Raw genomic sequence first — 20,896 nt, 5'->3', positions numbered from 1 at the left:
TCTATTAATAATGACATAGATTATAAGACTGGGGAGGTTTTGCTGAAACTTTATAAAACATTACTTGGAACTCAGCTGAAGTATTGTGTGCTGCCCAAGATACCACAGAAAGCATGGGAACATGTAGGTGAGTAGCTAGAAGGGGTTCATGAGAATGTTTCTAGGGATGAGAACCTTCAGTTGTGAGAAAACATTGGAGAAGTTGAGAACAAAGAACAAAGAAAATTTACAGCCCAGGAACAAGCCCTTCGGCCCTCCAAGCCTGAGCCGATCCAAATCCACTGTCTAAACCAATCACCCAATTCCTAAGGACCTGTATCCCTCTGCTCCCCACCTACTCACGCATCTGTCCAGTCGCACCTTAAATGAATTTACTGTGCCTGCCTCTACCACCTCTGCTGGCAACGCGTTCCAGGCACCTACCACCCTCTGTGTAAAGTAGTTTCCACGTGCATCCCCCTTAAACTTTTCACCTCTCACCTTGAACGCGTGATGTCTGGTTATTGAATCCCTCACCCTGGGAAAAAGCATATCTCTATCCACCCTGTCTATACCCTTCGTGATTTTATAGACCTCAATCAGCCACCACCTCAATCTCCTTTTCTCTAATCAAAGCAATCCTAACCTACTCAACGTCTCTTCATGGCAAGCACCTTCCATACCAGGCAACACCCTCATAAACCTTCTCTGCACCCTCTCCAAAGCGTCCATATCCTTTTGGTAATGTGGTGACCAGAACTGTACACAGTATTCTAAATGTGGTCAAACCAAAGTCTTGTACAATTTTAACATGACCTGCCAGCTCTTATACTCAATACTCTGTCCGATGAAGGCAAGCATACCATATGCCTTGTTGATCACTCTATCCACCTGTGCAGCAACCTTCAGGGTACAATGGACCCGAGCTCCCAGATCTCTTTGCTCATCAACTTTTCCCAAGGCTCTTCCATTTACAATATAGTTCATTCTAGAATTAGACTTTTCAAGATGCATTACCTCACATTTGCCTGGATTGAACTCCATCTGCCACTTCTCCACCCAACTCTCCAGTCTATCTCTATTCTCCTGTATTCTTTGACAGACCCTTATGCTTTCTGCTACTTCACCAATCTTTGTGTCATCTGCAAACTTGCTGATCATACCAACAGTGCCCTCTTCCAGATCATTTATGTATATTACAAACAACAGTGGCCCCAGCACTGACCCCTGTGGAACCCCACTGGTCACCTTTCTCCAGTTCGAGAAACTCCCTTCAACTACTACTCTCTGTCTCCTGTTGCTCAACCAGTTCTTTATCCACCTAGCTAGAACTCCCTGCACACCATGTGACTTCACTTTCTCCATTAGTTTACCATGGGGAACATGATCAAATGCCTTACTAAAGTACATGTATATGATATCTATAGACTTCCTTCATCTATCAACTTGGTCACTTCCTCAAAGAACTCTCTTAAGTTGGTGAGGCACGAGCTGCCTCGCACAAAACCATGTTGCCTATCACTGATAAGCCCATTCTTTTCCAAATATAAATAGATTTTATCCCTTAGCACCTTCTCCAGTAACTTTCCCACCATTGACATCAGGCTCACTGGTCTGTAGTTACCTGGAATATCCCTACTACCCTTCTTGTATGGGGGGACAACATTAGCAACCCTCCAGTCCTCCAGCACTTCACCTGTGTTTAAGGATGCTACAAAGATATCTGTTAGGGCCCCAGCTCTCTCTCCTCCCTCAGCAACCTGGGATAGATCCCATCCGATTCTGGGAATTTGTCCTCCTTAATATCCTTTAGCCACCCAACACGTCTTCCCTCCTTATGTCAACATGATCCAGAGTAAACAAACTTCTATCTCTAATCTCAACATTCATCATGTCCCTCTCCTCAGTGAACACTAATGCAAAGTAATCATTCAGAATCTCACCCATTTTCTCAGGTTCGACCCACAACCTTCCTTCCTTATCCTTTAGAGGACCAATCCTTTCTCTGGTTACCCTCTTGCTTCTTATATATGAATAAATGGACTTGGGATTCTCCTTAATTCTGCTCCCCTTTCAGCCTGCTTTATTCCTCTTTTAAGATTGGTCCTACTCTCCTCATATTCCTCCAGGGCCCGTTCTGTTCTTAGCTGCCTGGACCTTATGTACGCTTCCCTTTTCCTCTTGGCAGGTTGCAAGATTTCTCCTGTCATCCACGGTACATGAATCTTGCCTTTCCTATCCCTTGGTTTCAAAGGGAGATGCCTATCCTGCACTATCTTTAACCTATCTTTGAAAGCCTCCCACATATCAAATGTGGACTTCCCTTCAAATAGCTGCTCCCAATCCACATTTCCCAACTCCTGCGGAATTTTGATATAATTGGCCTTGGCTCAATTTAGTACTCTTCCCTTAGGATCACTCATCTTTTCCTACTAGTATTCTAAAACTTATAAAATTGTGGTCACTATCCCCAAAGAAATGCCCCACGACAACTTATACCACTTGTCCTGGCACGTTCCCCAGTACCAGGTCCAATATGGCCCCTTCCCTCGTCGAACTATTGCCTCACGCTCACTGTTGGGAGGCCTATAATACAGCCCCAACAATGTAACTGCACCCTTCTTATTTATCAGCTCTACCCACAATGCCTCACTGCTCAAGCCCTCCATAGTGTCCTCTTTTAGCACAGCCGTGATATCATCCCTGACCAGCAATGCAACTCCTTCCCCCTTTTTACTTCCCTCCCTGTCCTGTCTGAAACGTTTATATTCTGGAACATTTAGTTGCTTTCTTCTTTCAACCAAGTCTCTGTGATCGCAATAATGTCATACTCCCAGGCATCAATCCAAGCCCTAAGTTCATCTGCCTTACCCACTATACTCCTTGCAGTAAAGTATACGCACTTCAGGCCGCCAGCTCTTTTTTGTGTTCGTTTGCTCTCTGCCTACTCTTCCCCTTTGTAATGCTAAGGTCATGATCCTTACAGAGAAGTTTCCTGGGAGAGGAGATTTGATCAAAAAGGATGGGGAATTTCAAGACTGGGAGGGGCACATTTTTAATGTGAAAGGAGAGAGTTTTTAAAAAGACATGAGACGATTTTGTTTCCACAACAGGTGGTTCATGTGTGGAATGAACCTCCTGAGGAACTGATTGATGCGAGTACAATTACAACGTTTAAAAGACATTTTGATAGGAACATGAACAGGAAAGGTTTGGAGGGATATAAGCCAGGAGCAGGCAGGGTTAGACTTATATAGTTTGGGATTATGGTCGGCATGGACTGGTTGGATCAAAGGGTCTGTTTTCATGCTGTATGATTCAAGAACTCTTATTTCAAAATCTCAAGAAGTCTGGATAGAACAACAAGGGAGAAACCATTCCTGTTCATAAACAGGTAAGGGAACGAGAGGGCAGATTTAAAATGATTCACCAAAGAAGTAAATGTGGTGTGAGAAGCAACTTTATCATACAGTGAGGGTTTCTAATGTAGAATGCACTGCCTGGAAGTTTGTTGAGGTAGATTTCATTGAGGCATTCAAAGAGAGAATTATTTCTATTTAAATAATCAAACCAAATGGCCTTTCCTTGCTCTGTAACAACTCTGTGATTCTGTGGTACTTCTAAGAATTATAAAGGATTCCTGACCTCCTCCATGTTCTAGGACCAAATGCAAAGAAGTATCTTTTTTCCGAAGAGTATCCAAACTATTCGACAAAGTGCCGACCTGCTCGAATCTGCACCCTTTGAGTTTCACTCTATAAGGATGCCAAAATCAGGTCTGAGTGCAAGCAGCTGATTATTTAAAGGGTCAGAGGCCACAAAACCTCATTTGCCAAACCTGGCCCATCCCAATCCCACCTCACGTACGATTGTAGGAGATGCCGTGTTCAGGGACAGGACTTCGGATTTCTGATCACTTTGTCATTCTCACCATGTCGAGATCTGGGTCATAGAGGTTGAAAGAAACAGATTAAGTAATGACTAAGTTATGACAATCTCCTAAAAATGTCTGTCAATCAAAACAAACATAAGCCTTACCTGAGTAAAGAAACTCCTGCCGATCCAGTTCAATAATAAATCTTAGACCTCAGATAAGCGTTCGTAATAAAACTGTCCAGAAACATAATCAACAAAACGAGATAGCATGGGAGCACGGAGGTGACATAGGGGGTGAGTAATGAGGTGGAGGGCTCAAGGGCCTGATAATGTTTAATACAATTAGGGCAAAATACCAGAGAAGCAAAACAGACCTCCTAACCAATCCACCTCAGCACACTCCCACCAAACTGTATCCAAACTGATCTCAGAGTCAGTGAGCTTCTTGTAATCTTGTCCTCTCCTGCCCAGAGTAAACATAGTTCACATGGTGACCAGTTTTCCAGGTCAGAGTCTGCCAAATTAGCAAGTTTGCCAATTTAGGTTTCGGACCCTGATGCTGAAGGGTCATCCCATTGAAAGTGATCTGTCAGCTGACTCAGACAGTTCAACAGCATCACATGCAATTTCTCTTCCAGCCCACCAACCTCAAATTCAGTTTATGACCCTCTCATCTCCAAGGGGGCTGACAACATCGTTCATCCAGAAAAGTAATTTGTTAACTGCTTGGTAGGACAGAATTTAGGCGTTGCAAAAAGGAGACTAGAAGTTAAAATTTTCCCCGTGCAGATACCAGAACTAGGACTCAAGAAACAGACTTGAAATGAAGAGACATCATGAACAGTGCTGTGCTTGCAAACCTCAGAACAAGTATATCCATCATTGAATGCAATTCAGCTATTAAATACTTCTGACTGTTCAGCTTTATACCAGAAACTAATTTACAATGATCAGCCAAGCCTGCAGTGTGATGTATTTGTGTGTGCTGGAAGCAATATATGTAAATACGTAAATGAGCGGCATGGTGGTTCAGTGGTTAGCACTGCTGCCACACAGCACCAGGGACCCAGATTCAATTCCACCCTCAAGTGACTGTCTGTGTGGAGTTTGCACATTCTCCCCGTGTCTGCATGAGTTTTCTCTGGTGCTCCGGTTTCCTCCCACAGTCCAAAGATGTGCAGGTCAGGTGGATTGGCCATGCTAAATTGCCCGTAGTGTTAGGTGCATTAGTGGGTTACTCTTCAGAGGGCCAGTGTGGACTTGTTGGGCCGAAGGGCCCGTTTCCACACTGTAGGGAATCTAATCTAATCTAATCTAAATACTTAGGACCCTTGTTTTGCACAAGCAAAAGGAATTTGTGTACATATTGCAACTTATTCAGGGAAAGGGGGTCACGGAAACAACCAAATCCTGCTGCATCTCCATGACTATACCCTGACCAATCAGATTCTACTTCCCTCTCTGAGAATTAACATTGATTATTCTTGCTGCAACTTCATATCATGGTCCAACCAGTCTGCATCCTCTTCTAATTTTGTATAAAATCATGTCTGTTTTCTTCAATGTTGTTTCTTCCATCTTAAGTCTGATCAGTGCAAGACAAAATGCTTCAGTTTCTAGTCTCCTTTTTGCAATATTCAAGACTGTTACCTTCCTGACTTCTTCCGTGGTTGGTCATTTGTTGCCCGATGGACATAACAATGCTCTTGAGAAAAGCAGTTGCGCATCCCATTTGTTACCTCAGCATTTGAGTTCAAAGCCAGATATTTTTGTGGTTAAAGAAGCAGAATTTTCTGCATAAAAAGGCCCCTGGTACTATTACTTTGCATCTGTGACCCAGTTCGAGGCTTTGTCCCAAAAACTAGATCAGCTGGTAACTCTGCCAGAGACACATCATTTCAACATCTGAGCTGAATTGTCATTCATTCATTCACTCTCCTTATGCAATTTCTCACTCGGAGAAGTTACAACAGACTGCTTCTGCGTGTAGGATGTTCTTTCTGATGATAGCTTGAAAAGAAAACTTTGAATTAAACAAAAAAAAACATTAGGAGTAAACGTAATTGTGATGTAAACGCGTGATTTTTTTTTAAGGTGTTCTGGAATGGCCTTTTTGGACAAAACTGGTTGTCGTCGCCATTGGATTTACTGGAGGCCTTGTCTTCATGTATGTGCAGTGTAAAGTCTACTTTCAGTTGTGGAGAAGGCTGAAGGCGTATAACCGAGTCATCTTTGTACAGAACTGCCCAGACATTGAAAAGAAAATGGATGACAAGAACACTTCAAATAGTCAAAACTCTGGAAATAGAGAGAGTGTAACTGTGCCAGTGTCACAGACAGAAACAACCTTACAGCGCTCACCAGAGGTACAGGTTGGCATTCCTGAAGTTGCACCAGTGTGACATGTTCGTTTGAGGACCTCCTTGTTTTCTTGAAAATCTGTTCCTTTTCAGAAATGTACTGCAAAGTAGTTGGATTACCAAATGTAGTCCTTTTCAAAATGCTACAGGAATTACGGACACACCGACGTGATTGGCAGAAGTGCAACATGTCATTGTGTGGGGAGTGAACTGTTCAGTGTGTGTGAGTGTGCTACCAGACATGGTGCAAATGATGCTATCAGCATTGTTAAGAACGTGTGCAATGTTTTAACTAGGACTTTGTAGAGAAGCACTTTTTAATTTTACAGCCTTTACGATAAAATATTTTGCTATAATTGGGGTCTATTTTGAAATGTTAATCCTGAGAACCCAGTCTTTGAACAGCGTAATAGTTGTGGTTAAACCCTCTCGGGTTATTACATCTCAGCTGGTAATTATTTATAATAAAATGTGTTGCGCTGTGTATGTCAGTGAGGTGATGACGAATGCTAAGGTTAACATTTCTTGTTGGTTTCTCACTCATCAGTACTCAGATAGGTTTAAATTTTCAATGTGCTAAATGGCCAGTGACGTGAAGCATTCTTTGAGAATCAGCCAAGGTTTAATTGCAACTGGATCACTGTTTTATCTGTTCAGACAGTAAGTTCTGGTGATGCTTTAACAATGTTGTTGATGAGGAATCTGGGATCATATTCAAATCTATCAAAAAGCTTTTAGGAAATCCTCTTTCAAGTGTTTTTTTTTAATTTTTTTTTCATTCAACATTTACTGTCCACAAAGCAGATGTGAGTCAACCACATGGCTTTGGGTCTGGAGTCACATGTAGACCAGACCAGGTAAAGATGGTCATCATTAGACTTCTAATCCAGATTTTTAAAAACATTCAATTCAGATTGCAGTGGTGGGACACAGACCAGGATCCTCAGAACATTATCTGGGTCTCTGGGTTTACAGTCCAGCAATAATACCACTAGACCATCACCTCCCCATAAAACCAAGTAATTTTGGTTATCAATCAATTACGGTTCTCTTGAACTCCAATGATTCATCTTTTATGCAAAATGGACCATGGTGTTTTGCTATAATGAGTCAACTTATCATGTTAGCCTATCAGTATGAGCAACAGAAATGTCAAAAAAAAATGTTTCTGGTGGTCATATGTCACTGTTGCATCCAAGCAACTGTGTTAACCTACCCCTGGGATATATTCGCATCTGGTTGCATCATCATCACAGTTCTAAACTGGATACGATGAAATGCTCCAGAGGATTCAGAACATACAAAGTATCTGATCAGACTCTGATCACTCACTGGCCCTGACAACAGCAATCTGTTTAACAGAGTGGTGCAAATCATTTACCCCTATCAGTACATCATCATTTTATAACCTCGTAAGTTCACTTGAAACAAAGTTCTGCACTCGGCTCCTTTGCCCTTACAACACTTCTTGACTCAGTTACCTACAGGCTATCTTTTGTTGACCTTTGATTGGCTTGGGTCTATTATTATATTATTAGATTTGGTTTGAATAGCTGTGGAGTTTGGATATTTTTATCTGTCATTGTTTTGTCTGATTTGTATGGGGCTAGAAGTTACATCAGTTGTAATGTAAAATAACATGGAATCAAATGTTTTTCCACTCTTTAGGATGTGCTTATAAAGTACAGGACCAAACTCTATTGCAACTCTTAAAAATGGAAAGGTTCGTGATATTTAACTAAAATATTGAATGTTGGCCCCTACTAGTTACGGAATTGTATATCAATATTTCAAATTTTGTAACAACTTCGCTTAATCTTAAGACTCAATGTGGTGCTGAGAAAAGAATATTTTATTGCTATAATTTAAGAAATGTACGTTCTGAAGCTGGGTAAAAACAAGGACTGCACATGCTGGAAATCAAATTCTAGATTAGAGTGGTGCTGGAAAAGTACAGCAGTTCAGGCGGCATCCAAGGAGCAGGAAAATCGACGTTTCGGGCAAAAGCCCTTCACCAGGAATAGGATTCTGAAGCTGGGTCAATCATATTATCTGGAATTCTTGTAGTTAGCTAAGCCTTTTGCAATGATACGTAAAGTGATAATCCACTACAAAGCTAAGGTTTCCTCCCTCTCAATACATTTATTTTCACAATTAGTCTTATATTCAGACCATATAAGATTCCCAAGTGTTTGTACTGAGCAGTCAGTCATAATGCTAACACTGCAAGCATTGCCCTTTATTATGTCAACAGCTTAATTAGACAGTTCAATCAAAAGTAAAGTATTGTATTTCTTGCCAAAATATACAAAAGAAGATATACTAGTGTATGAACATTTATTTTTGATGATGCATTTTCTTCCATTTTGTTTATGAGAATTGGGATGCTATCACACTGCCTCTGCCCTAAGCTTTGTGTTATGTGGGCCTCATCTCTTTTAAACTGCAAGAGGAGTTTGTCCCAATGCTGAGTTTCAGATTCCAATGTAACATGCAAACTGTTTGACCATTAGCTGGTGGTTTTGGACAACAGAGAATGTGGCTTTGTTTCAAGGAGCCTTTGCGATTGAGATCATCCAGCCATAAAAATATTTAAGCACAGAGGACTTAAAACATTGTACAGAAGGCAAACAACTATTAAGATTGTCAGATATTTCAATAAATTTATCAGTTTTTGTATTTGAACCATGTGTGAGAAGATTGATTTTTCATTGGAGTTCAATTTTACTCATTAATCAAACTTCTTCATTCACATATTGCACAGACTTATACTGGGAAGTGCTTTACCCATTACCTTTCTATATTTCATAACCAGAATTGACCTCGTGTAATTTTTATCTCATCCAATCCCTTAGGAAGAAAGAAAATGGGGATTATGTCGTTGTGCAGTAATTGTATATTTAAGATAGAAAATCAATGAAATCTGAAGAAATTATTTAAATATTATGTTTGTGCAATATATTCATAAAATAAAAGAAAAAATCAATGTCTACGTGATTATTATTGATATAAAATTAGAAGCAGACTGAGACATTTTTAGACCATGATATTGATAATTAAAACTTGACTCTGATTAAAAATCAACCAAATTTAATAGAACCCAGTTGGATGTAGTTTATATCAAGAAAGAAAATCAAACATAGGTAATTTGTTTTCTTTCTTTCTTTCATCAAATGGTGGGGTAATCTGAAGTGCTGTAAACAAGAGGTGAGTTAAATTATTTCATAACCCACTTCTCTCTGTTCCAGAGATGGTTTGTAACTTGTTTTTAAATAGAATCCCAACAGTGTGGAAGCAGGCCATTTGGCCCATTGGGTCCACACTGACCCTTCACAGAGCATCTTGCCAAAACCCACCCCACCCCCTATACTTGTAACCCTACATTTCCCATAGTTACACAGCCTGCACACTACGGGCAATTTAGCATGGCCAGTCCACCTAATCTGCACATCTTTGGATTGTGGGAGGAAATCCGAGTAACAGGAAGATGGAATCAAACCCAGGTCCCTGCTGCTGAGGCAGCAGTCCTAACTGCTAAGCTACGGTGTTTCTTGTCTTTACTTTGGAGGATTTCATTTAGGTTGTGAATCCTACTGTAAATGGCAGAACCTTTAGGAACATCAACTTACAGACGGATCTGGGTGTGCAGGTCCACCATTCCCTAAAAGTGGCCACATAGTTGGCCAAGGTGATTAAGAAGGCATTTGGCATGCTTGCCTTCATCAGCCAGGGCATGGAATACAAGAATTGGCAAAACATGTTGTAGCTATACCCTTGTTTGGAGTACTGTGTGCGGTTTTGGTTGCCACACTACCAGAAGGATGTGGAAGTTTTGGAGAGAGTGCCAGAGAAGGTTCTCGAGGACGTTGCCTTTTCGCGAGGGCATTGACTATGGGGAAAGGTTAAAAAGACTAGGATTGATTTCACTGGAAAGATGGTGGCTGAGAGGAGACCTGATAAAGGTCTATAAAGTCATATGAGAGGCATAGATAGGGTGTATAGTCAGAGGCTTTGTCCCAGGGTTGATGTTTCAATTACTAGAGGGAGCAGGTTTAAGGTGAGAGGGGGAGGCTTAGGGGTGATGTGCGAGGGAAAGTTTTCACACAGGGAGAGGTAGGAGCCTGAAACGTACTGTCAGAAGAGATGGTGGAAGTGTGCATGATGGCAACACCATCGGGATGGTGACATGAATAGGGAGGGACTAGAGGGATACGGACCGAATAAGGGCAAAAGGTTTCTTTTTTTAGTTTAGTTTGACCATGATGATCAGCACAGGCTTGAAAGGCTGAAGGGCCTGTTCCTGTGCTGCACTTGTGTTCTTTATTTAGATTTATTTTTGATTAGACTCCTCAGGATCTTATTGTTTTAAATCAAGTTGCCTCTTGCTGTTCTAAACTCCAGACAAACAAACCTACCTCTCCAAACCATCCTCGTATGATGCACAACACACTCCATGTATTATTGAGTCAACCTTCTCTTAACTGTTTCCAATGCGTTTGCATCCTTTCTTAAATAGGGAGGCCAATACTATAAACATTCAAAGTAATCTCACCAATATCCTATATATTTGTCTTTACTTTTATATTCAGTTCAATAAATGAAAACATTCTATTAGCTTGACAAATTAGTTGCTGTACTTTTCATCATCCATCCAGTAGGGCACCCAGTTTTCTATACATCTCAGAGTCCAGCACTTTCACACCATTTAGTTTGTACGCTTTTTTAGTCTTCCTGTCAAAAAGAGGACAATTTCAGATTTTCCCACAACATGGGAGAGCATTTCATTGGTAATGATCACAACTCACTGACCTTTACTATAGTCATGGAGATGGATAGGAGCAAACTGTATGGGAAAGTATTTAATTGGGAGAGGGGGAATTGCAATGTGGTTAGGCAGGAACTGTGGAGCATAAATTGGGAACAAATGTTCTCCAGGAACTGCACAACAGCAATGTGGAGGGTGTTCAGGGAGCACTTGCGAGTACTGGATTGTTTTGTTCCACTGAGACAAGGAAGGGATGGTAGGGTGAAGGAACCTTGCATGACAAGAGATGTGGAATATCCAGTCAAGAAGAAGGAAGCTTACTTAAGGTTGAGGAAGCAAGGATCAGACAGGGCTCTAGAGGGTTACAAGATAGCCAGGAAGGAACTAGAGAATGGACTAAAAGGGGACATGAAAACAAAGCGTTGGCAGGTGAGATTAAGGAAAACTCTAAGGCATTCTACACTTATGTGAGGAACAAGACAATGGCCAGAGTGAGGATAAGGCCAATCAGGGATAGTGGAGGGAACTTGTGCCTGGAAGTTGGGGAGGTACTGAATGAATACTTTGCTTCAGTATCCAACAGTGAGAGGGACCTTGTCGTTTGTGAGGACAGTGTGAAACGGGCTGAGATGCTCAAACAGGTTGATGTTAAGGAGGATGAGCTGAAAATTTTGAAAAGCATGAAGATAGGTAAGTAACCTGGGCCAGGAGGGATGTATCCAAGGTTGTTACAGGAAGCGAGGAAAGAGATTGCTGTGCCTTTTGTGAAGATCTTTGCATCCTCACTGTCCACTGGAGTAGTGCCAGATGATTGGAGGATGGCAAATGCTATTCCATTGTTCAAGAAAGGGAGTAGGGATAACCCTGGGAATTACAGACCTGTCAGTCTTATGTCGTGGTTGGCAAAGTATTGGAGAGGATCCTGAGAGACAGGATTTATGTTTTCTTGGAAAACCATTGTTTGATTAGAGATAGTCAGCAAGGCTTTGTGATTGGCATGTCATACCTCAGAAGCCTTACTTAATTCTTTGAGGATGTGACAAAACATATTGATGAAGGTAGAGCAATGGATATGGTGTATATGAATTTTAGCAAGGCATTTGATAAGGTTCCCCATGGTAGGCTTATTCAGAAAGCAAGGAGGCATGGGATACAGGGAAATCTGGCTGTCAGGATACAGGGAAATCTGGCTGTCTGGATACAGGATTGGCTGGCCCATAGAAGACAGAGGGTGGTTGTAGATGGAAAGTAATCAGCCTGGAGCTCAGTGACCAGAGGTCATACAGTCATAGAGATGTACAGCATAGAAATAGACCCTTCGGTCCAACTTGTCCATGCCAACCAAATATCCCAACCCAATCTAATCCCACCTGCCATGGTGTTCCAGAGCGATCAGTTCTGGGAGCACTGCTCTTTGTGATTTTTACAAGCGACTTGGATACAGAAGTGGAAGAATGGTGAGTAAGTTTGCCAATGACATGAAGGTTGTTGGAATCATGGAGGGCTGTTGTAGGTTGCAATGGGACATTGACAGGATGCAGAACTAGGCTGATAAGTAGCAGATGGAGTTCAACCTGGAAAAGTGTGAAGTCATTCACTTTGGGAAGGTCAGATTTGAATGCAGAGTATAAGGTTAAAGGCAGTGTGGAGGAATAGAGTGATCTTGGAGTCCATGTCCATAGATCCCTCAAAGTAGCCACCCAGGTTGATAGGGTTGTTAAGAAGGTGCATGATATGTTGGTTTTCATTAATGGGGGGTTGAGTTTAAGAGCTGCGAGGTTATGCTGCAGCTCTATAAAGCCCTGATTAGACCACACGTGGAATATTGTGTTCAGTTCTGGTTGCCTCATTATAGGAAAGATGTGGAAGCTTTAGAGAGGGTGCAGCGGAGATTTACCAGGACATTGCCTGAACTGGAGGGCATGTCTTTTGAAGAAGGTTGAGGGAGCTAGTGCTTTTCTCATTGGAAGGATGGGAGGTGCCTTGGTAAAGGTATACAAGATGATGAAAGGTATAGATAGAGTGGATAGCCAGGGACTTTTTCCCAGGGCTATCCTCCATTTTGCAGCATGAGTGGTGAGAGGGGACTTAATTTTAAGGTGATTGGAGGAAGGTTTAGGGATGGTGTCAGAGGTAGGTTCTTTACACAGAGAGTGGTGGGTGTGTGGAATGCACTGCCAGCAGTGGTAGTAGAGTCAGATATGTTACGGACATTTAAGCGGCTCTTGGATAGGCACATGGAAGATAGTACAATGAAGGGTATGTAGGTTAGTCTGATCTTACAGTAGGATTGAACACCGTCACAACATTGAGGCCCAAAAGGGCCTGTACTGTGCTGCACTGCTCTATCATTTACAATAGGTCGTTTCTTTAATTTTTTCTTTCTTGTAAGGAAGTATCTGTTCATGATGTCAAAGTAAGGTTTATCCTGCATTTTCATGAACGTATGCAATATGTTTCTGGGTTGCAGGCACAAATTATCCCCACGTGAAAATTCATACTAGTAACAGAGCCCTGACTCAAAAAAGGGCAGAACTGGGTATTATCATGAGTCTAAGATAATTAGCAAAGAAAGGAGGATAATAGCAGTATTGATTAAAATGCTCATTAGCTTGCTGGAGAGAGATGATATCTTCAAAATCTATTTAGTAATAATGAAGAAACTATAAAGGCATCATTACATTGCACAGTATGTTCTGCAGGTCGCAAACCAGTGGGAAAGTTATAGAAGACATTAACTTGTAAGGAAATTTCATTGAGATGAAAGAACGATCCTATTTAATTATCCAAATATTGGCTTGGAGACTTAACATGAGAGCAGCAGAGCGGGGCAAGATTTCACAATGTATTCAGATTTATTTTCTGGATCAGTATGTTTCCAGTCCAATGAAGGAAAAAAAAACATTACAGGATCTGATTCTTGGTAAATGAGATGGGCAAAGTGAATCAGGTTTCAGTAAAAGAAAGATCTGTGGATAGGGACCATTGTATCATAATGTGTGGATTGGCTATAGCAAAAGCTAAGGAGTAATCCTAAGAGAGAATTATTAATCAATGAAGAATTATTTTAAATAGGGTTAGGACAGATCTGATATTGGCAATGTTAGGATTGATTAGCAGGCAAAACTATAACAAAAAATGGGCAAACACAGTGCAATTTAGTCTCAGTAAATGCTAAATTATAATGGGGATAAAATTATACTATGGACAACTGTGGATTAATGACCTAAAGGCAGCATGAATTTGTTAAGGGCAAATCACATTTAACTAACTTGCCTCAGTTTTAATAAAGTAATAATGAAGGTCAATGATGTGGTGTGGATAGACTTCCAAAAGCCACATGAAGTATCATAGAACAGGCTTGCCAGCAAAGTTACAACTAATGAAATAACAGGGAGAGTAACAACATGGACGTGAAATTGGTTGAGTGATAGGAAACAACATTCTTACTACAAAGACAAGGTGATTGTGGATAGGAGGATTCCCCAAACTGGTGAGTATAAAACCAAGGACAATCTTGGATTAATAAGTTATCCACTTAGGATACAGATAAGAAGCAATTTCTTCACACAGAGGCTAGTGATCCTCTGCTGTTCTTTACCTGAGAAGTATGGATGCTCAATAATTGATGTTCAGATTCAAGACAGAAATCGACTGACATTTTCCTTGATTAATTGTTTATGAGGCATTGCTGGCTAGGACATTATTTACTGCTTATCCCCTGTTGCCATGGAGAAGGTGGCACTGAGCTTCCTTTTACAACCTCTATAGTCCTTAGGGTGTAGGGACAATCACAGTGCTGTTAGGAAGGCAGTTTCAGGATGTTGATTAAGCAGCAGTAAAGGAATGGTATGGCAGTTTCACGTCAGGATGTTCTATGGGTTGCAGGTTATGTTCCATGCATGTTCTGCTCGTCCTTCCAGGTCACAGGCTTGGAAGGTGCCGTCAGAGAAACCTTGGTGAGTTACTGCAGTCATCTTGTAGATTGTACACATAGCTACCACTGTGCATTGTTGATGAGGGCAATGAATAATAAAGATGGCATGCAAATCAAAAAGGCTGCTTTGTCCTAAATGGTGTCAAGCCTCCTGCGTATTATTGGAGCTGCATCTTCCAGACAAAAAGACAATTCCACCACATTCATGACTTGCATTTTATATTTGGTGGTAAGTCTTTGGGGAGACAGGTGATAAGCTGCCACAGAAATCCAAGCCTCTGACTGCTGTTGGAGCCACAGTATTTCTGTGGCTTTGACGAGCTCAGCTTTTGATCAATGCTATCCCTCAAAATGTTGTTCGTGTGGGATTTGGCAAACATTGCTGAATGTTGTGCAATCACCAGCAAACCTCCACATTCTGACCTTATGATGGAGGGAAAGATACTGAAGCAGCTGAAGATGCTTGGGACTTGGACACTACCCTGAGGAACTCCTGTTATGTTTCCTGGAGCTGAGAGAATTGATCTCCACCAACCACAACCAGTGGGGAGCTTTTCCCCCAATTCTCTTGAAACCAGTTGCGTAAGAGTTCCTCGATGTCGCACTCAGTCAAATGATACCTCGATGCCAGTATTCAGCTCAGCACCGGAGTTCAGCTCTTTAGTCTGTTTGGACCAAGGCTATAGTGTAGTTAGAAGCCAAGTAGTCCCAGTGGAACCCAGACTGAGCATCAGTGAGATTATTTCTGAGCATGACAGCACCAATCAAAACTCTTTCCATCAGTTGACTGATGATCAGCAGTGGACTGATGTGCTGGATTTGTCTGGCTTATTGTACACAGGACATACCTGGGCAATTTTCCACATTGTTGATTGATGCCACTGTTGCAACTGGAACTGTTGCAGCTTGTCTGTGAGTGCAAATGGTTCTGGAACACTAGTTTTTAATACCGTTACCAGAATGTTGTCAAGGCCCACAGCCTTTGCAGTATCCTGTGCCTTCAGAGGTTTCTTGATATCATGTGGAATAAGTCAAATTGCTTAAAGACTGGCATCCATGTCAGGACATCAAGTAAAGGCCGAGTTGAATCTTCGCCTCAGCACTCAGGCTGAAGTTGGAGAATCTCTGCATACTAATTACATTAAGGGATATGTAAGAGTGTGGGATTGAGGTAAATGTTCATCTATGATCTAATTGAATGCCAGTCAGGCTGAATAATCGACCTTTATTTCTATGTTCTATACTCCAAACAGATATACCACTTTGGATACTGTTGAAGGGGAGAAATCATCGTCAGCTAAATGTGGGAATAGTGACCACAATTCTGTAAGTTTTAGAATACTAGTAGACAAAGATGAGAGTGGTCCTAAGGGAAGAGTACTAAACTGGGCCAAGGCCAAGTATATCAAAATTAGGCAGGAGCTGGGAAATGTGAATTGGGAGCGGCTATTTGAAGGGAAGTCTATATTTATTATGTGGGAGACTTTCAAAGATAGGTTGAAGATAGTACAGGATAGACATTTGAAAACAAAGGATAGGAAAGGAAAGATTCGTGAACTGTGGAAGACAGGAGAAATTGTACGACTCGCCAAGAGGAAAAGGGAAGCGTACATAAGGTCCAGGCAGCTAAGAATAGAATGGGCCTTGGAGGAATATTGGGAGAGTAGGACAAGTCTTAAACAAGGAATCAAGAAGACTAAAAAGTGTCATGAAATAACTTTAGTGATTAGAATTAAGGAGAATCCCAAAGCCTTTTATTCATATATAAGAAGCAAGAGGGTAACCGAGAAAGGATTGGTCCACTAAAGGATAAGGAAGGAAGGAAGGTTGTGTGTCGACTCTGAGAAAGTGGGTGAGATTCTGAATGATTACTTTGCATCAGTGTTCACTGAGGAGAATGACATGACGAATGTTGAGATTAGAGATAGAAGTTTGTTTACTCTGGATCATGTTGACATAAGGAGGGAAGACGTGTTGGGTAGGCGAAAGGATATTAAGGAGGACAAATTCCCAGAATCGGATGGGATCTATCCCAGGTTGCTGGGGGAGGCAAGAGAGGAAATAGCTGGGATGCTGACAGATATCTTTGTAGCATCCTTAAACACAGGTGAAGTGCTGGAGGACTGGAGGGTTGCTCATGTTGTCCCCCTGTACAAGAAGGGTAGTCGGGATATTCCAGGTAACTACAGACCAGTGAGCCTGACGTCAGTGGTGGAAAAGTTGCTGGAGAACGTGCTAAGGGATAAAATCTATTTATATTTCAAAACAAATGGGCTTATCAGTGATAGGTAACATGGTTTTGTGCGGGGGAGATTGTGCCATACCAATTTAGGAGAGGTCTTTGAGGAAGTGACCAAATTGATAGATGAAGGAAGGGTTGTAGATATCGTATAAATGAACTTTAGTAAGGCGTTTGATAAGGTTTCCCATGGTAAACTAATGGAGAAAGTGAAGTCACATGATGTGTGGAGTGTTCTAGCTAGGTGGATAAAGAACTGGTTGAGCAACAGGAGACAGAGTGTAGTAGATGAAGGGAGTTTCTCGAAATGGAGAAAGGTGATCAGTGCTGGGGCCACTGTTGTTTGTGATATACATAAATGATCTGGAAGAGGGAACTGTTGGTATGATCAGCAAGTTTGCAGATGACACAAAGATTGGTAGAGTAGCAGAAAGCATAACGGTCTGTCAAATAATACAGGAGAATAGAGATAGACTGGAGAGTTGGCAGAAAAGTTGCAGGTGGAGTTCAATCCAGGCAAATGTGAGGTGATGCATTTTGAGAAGTCTAATTCTAGAGTGAACTAGAAGAGTAAATGGAAGAGCCTTGGGAAAAGTTGATGAGCAAAGAGATCTGGGAGTTCAGGTCCATTGTACCCTGAAGGTTGCTGCACACGTGGATAGAGTGATCAACAAGGCATATGGTATGCTTGCCTTCATCGGACGGGGTATTGAGTATAAGAGCTGGCAAGTCTTGTTAACATTGTACAAGACTTTGGTTCAACCGCATTTAGAATACTGTGTACAGTTCTGGTCACCACATTACCATAAGGATGTGGACGCTTTGGAGAGGGTGCAGAGAAGGTTTACGATGATGTCACTTGCTATGGAAGGTGCAAGTTATGAAGAGAGGTTGAGTGGGTTAGGATTGCTTTGATTAGGAAAAAGGAGATTGACGGGGGAAATGATTGAGCTGTACAAAATCATGAAGGGTATAGACAGGGTTGATAGAGATAAGCTTTGTCCAAGGGTGTGGGATACAATAACGAGAGGTCACGCGTTCAAGGTGAGAGGTGGAAAGTTTAAGGGGAATACACACGGAATGTACTTTACACAGAGGGTGGTGGGTGCCTGGAATACATTGCCAGCAGAGGTGGTAAAGCCATGCATGGTCAATTCATTTAAGGTGCATCTGGACAGTTGCATGAGTAGGTAGGGAGCAGAGGGACACAGATCCTTAGGAATGGGAAATAGGCTTAGACAGTAGATTTGGATTGGCTCAGGCTTGGAGGGCCGAAGGGCCTGTTCCTGGGCCGTAAATTTTCTTTGTTCTTAAATTTGTTGCACCACAGTTGGCTCTGCTATATAAGGAGATGGAAAAAGAGTGGGAATGCAATAGTTATAGAGGATTCAATTGTAGAGGAATAGATAGGTGTTTCTGTGATTGCAAAGGAGGCTCCAGGACAGTGCTTAGGTCAACAATGTCTCAGATGGTTATAGGACATCCTGAAGGAGAGGGTGATCATCAGTGGCCACGGTACACATACCAATTGCATAGATGAAAAAAAAGGATGAGGTCCTAAAAGCAGAATGTAGGAAGTTAGGAATTTGAAAAGTAGGAGGTCAAAGATAGTGATCTCAAGATTACTAATCATCTGCCTGTAGAAATGGCAGATATATCTGATTAACAGATGGTTGAAGAGTTGGTGCGAGGGATCAGATTCTGGGACACTGGAACCGATTCTGGGGAGGTGGGACAAGTACAAAATGGACATGGTAGGGCCAGGTCTTACGTCCGAGACAAACTATTTGCTAGAGTCGTAGGGGAGTCTTTAAACTAAAATGGCAAGGGGGCAGTAACCTATACAAGAAATCAGAGGATGGTGAATCAAAGTCAAGAATAAAAGGCAACGTCAAGAAAGTGATTGGCCCAAGATCAAACAGACCCACAGTGAAAAATCATGAAAACAGGACAAGTAATGATAAAAGGACAAGCCATAAAACTTGTGTGTTTTTTTTGTGCTCAGCATTTGCATTAAAGTGGGTGAATTCATTATGCAAAATAGGTATGGTATCATTGGGATTACTGATTCATGGCTGCAGGGTGGAAAAATGGGAAATTGATAACTAGAGGTATTCAGTATTTTGAAACGAAAGTCAAAAAATGAAAAGATGATGAGGTTGCATTGCTGGTCAAAGAGGAAATTAAAACAGTAGTGAGGAAAGATATTAGCTCTGACCATGTGGAACCTGGAGGAATAGAGCTGAGAAACAACCAGGCTAAAAAACACTCGTGGGGCTCGATATGAGCAACCTAATTGCGTGAGGTCCCTTGGGATAAACAACCATTATATGATGGAATTCCTCAAGATGGAGAGTGGTGTAGCTGATTCTGACATTGAGATCCTTGGCATAAATAGAGGAAATTATGATGGTATGAGATGCAAGTTTTGCTATTATAGATTGGGGGAAATTACTGAAAGAAATTATGCTGGAAAATTGGAATGGAAAACATTCCAAGTATGCATGGGTGATATACAGCAATTGTAGGAGAGGAAGGCTGCAGGAAGCACAGCTATCATGCGGAGCAAGATATCTTCTAGGTGTGTGAAGAGAAAAAAAGTGGTGAAGATAAATATCCCTTACAGTCAGAAACAGGAGCTTACAATGGGAAATAAAGAAATGGCCAACCAATTAAATACATACTTTGGTTTTGTGTTTATAAAGAAGGACACAAATAATATACCAGAAATATTAGGGAACACAGATTTAGTGAGAGGGAGGAAATCAGGAGAAGAAAGGAAATGGTGTCAGGATAATTGATGGGTCAGTTCCCTGTCCTATTCCTGTCAGCCCTGCAAGTTTATTTTACACATGGGACTGATTGGATTGCTGTACACAAAGGCAGCATGGATTTATCTGGTCAAATGGCCTCCTTCTATGCCACATTGACACTATGACTGCATACTAATTAAGGAACTGAGTTTATTGCACTTCTGGGCTGAAATGTATAAAAGGAGTATCATTCCCTGGCTTTTCCTTACTGTCTTTCTTGTTGTTGGCAACACGTTAGCCAACCTACAGTCTTCTGGCACCTCACCTCTGGTTATCGATGATACAAATATCTCAGCAAGGGGCCCAGCAATCACTTCTCTAGCTTCCCACAGAGTTCTAGGGGACAGCTGATTAGGTCTCAGGGATTTTGCCACCTTTATGCATTTTAAGATGTCCAGCATCTCCTGCTCTGTAATATGGCAATTTTTCAAGATGTTGCTATTTATTTCCCCATGTTCTCCATCTTCCATATCCTTCTCCACAGTAAGTACTGACACAAAATACTTGTTTAGTATCTCTCTCATCTCCTGCGGCTCCACACATTGGTGGCCTTGCTGATCTTTGAGGGGAGAAAGTGAGGTCTGCAGATGCTGGAGATCAGAGCTGAAAATGTGTTGCTGGAAAAGCACAGCAGGTCAGGCAGCATCCAAGGAACAGGAAATTCGACGTTTCGGGCATAAGCCTGAAGAAGGGCTTCTTCAATGCCTACCAAGCCCTTAAGACTATGGCAGTCCCAGTCTGTGTTTGGAAAGTTAAAATCCCCTACTATAGCCGCCTTATTATTCTTCCAGATAACTGAGATCTCCTGACAAATTTGTTTCTCAGTTTCCCACTGGCTGTTGGGAGGTCTGTTATACAACCCCATAATGGTGATCATCATCGACTTCGCTTCTATTATCCCTGTAAAGCAGTGAGTTCCATGTCATT

The 20,896-nt window shown here is 41.6% G+C and overlaps 1 protein-coding gene across 1 annotated transcript in view; it reads left to right on the top strand.

Moving 5' to 3' along the window:
- Nucleotides 1-6,257, top strand: part of marchf1 (membrane-associated ring finger (C3HC4) 1) — a 176,495-nt gene extending 170,238 nt beyond the window's left edge. Inside the window, exon 6 of the mRNA XM_060830186.1 lies at nucleotides 5,950-6,257. Coding sequence (XP_060686169.1) covers nucleotides 5,950-6,257 — 308 coding nt within the window. The remainder of the gene's footprint in view (nucleotides 1-5,949) is intronic.
- Nucleotides 6,258-20,896: the final 14,639 nt, after the last annotated feature.

This window comes from Hemiscyllium ocellatum, chromosome 1 (genome assembly GCF_020745735.1).
Source record: "Hemiscyllium ocellatum isolate sHemOce1 chromosome 1, sHemOce1.pat.X.cur, whole genome shotgun sequence".
NCBI lineage: Eukaryota > Metazoa > Chordata > Chondrichthyes > Orectolobiformes > Hemiscylliidae > Hemiscyllium > Hemiscyllium ocellatum.
This window is presented reverse-complemented; position numbering and strand designations above follow the sequence as displayed.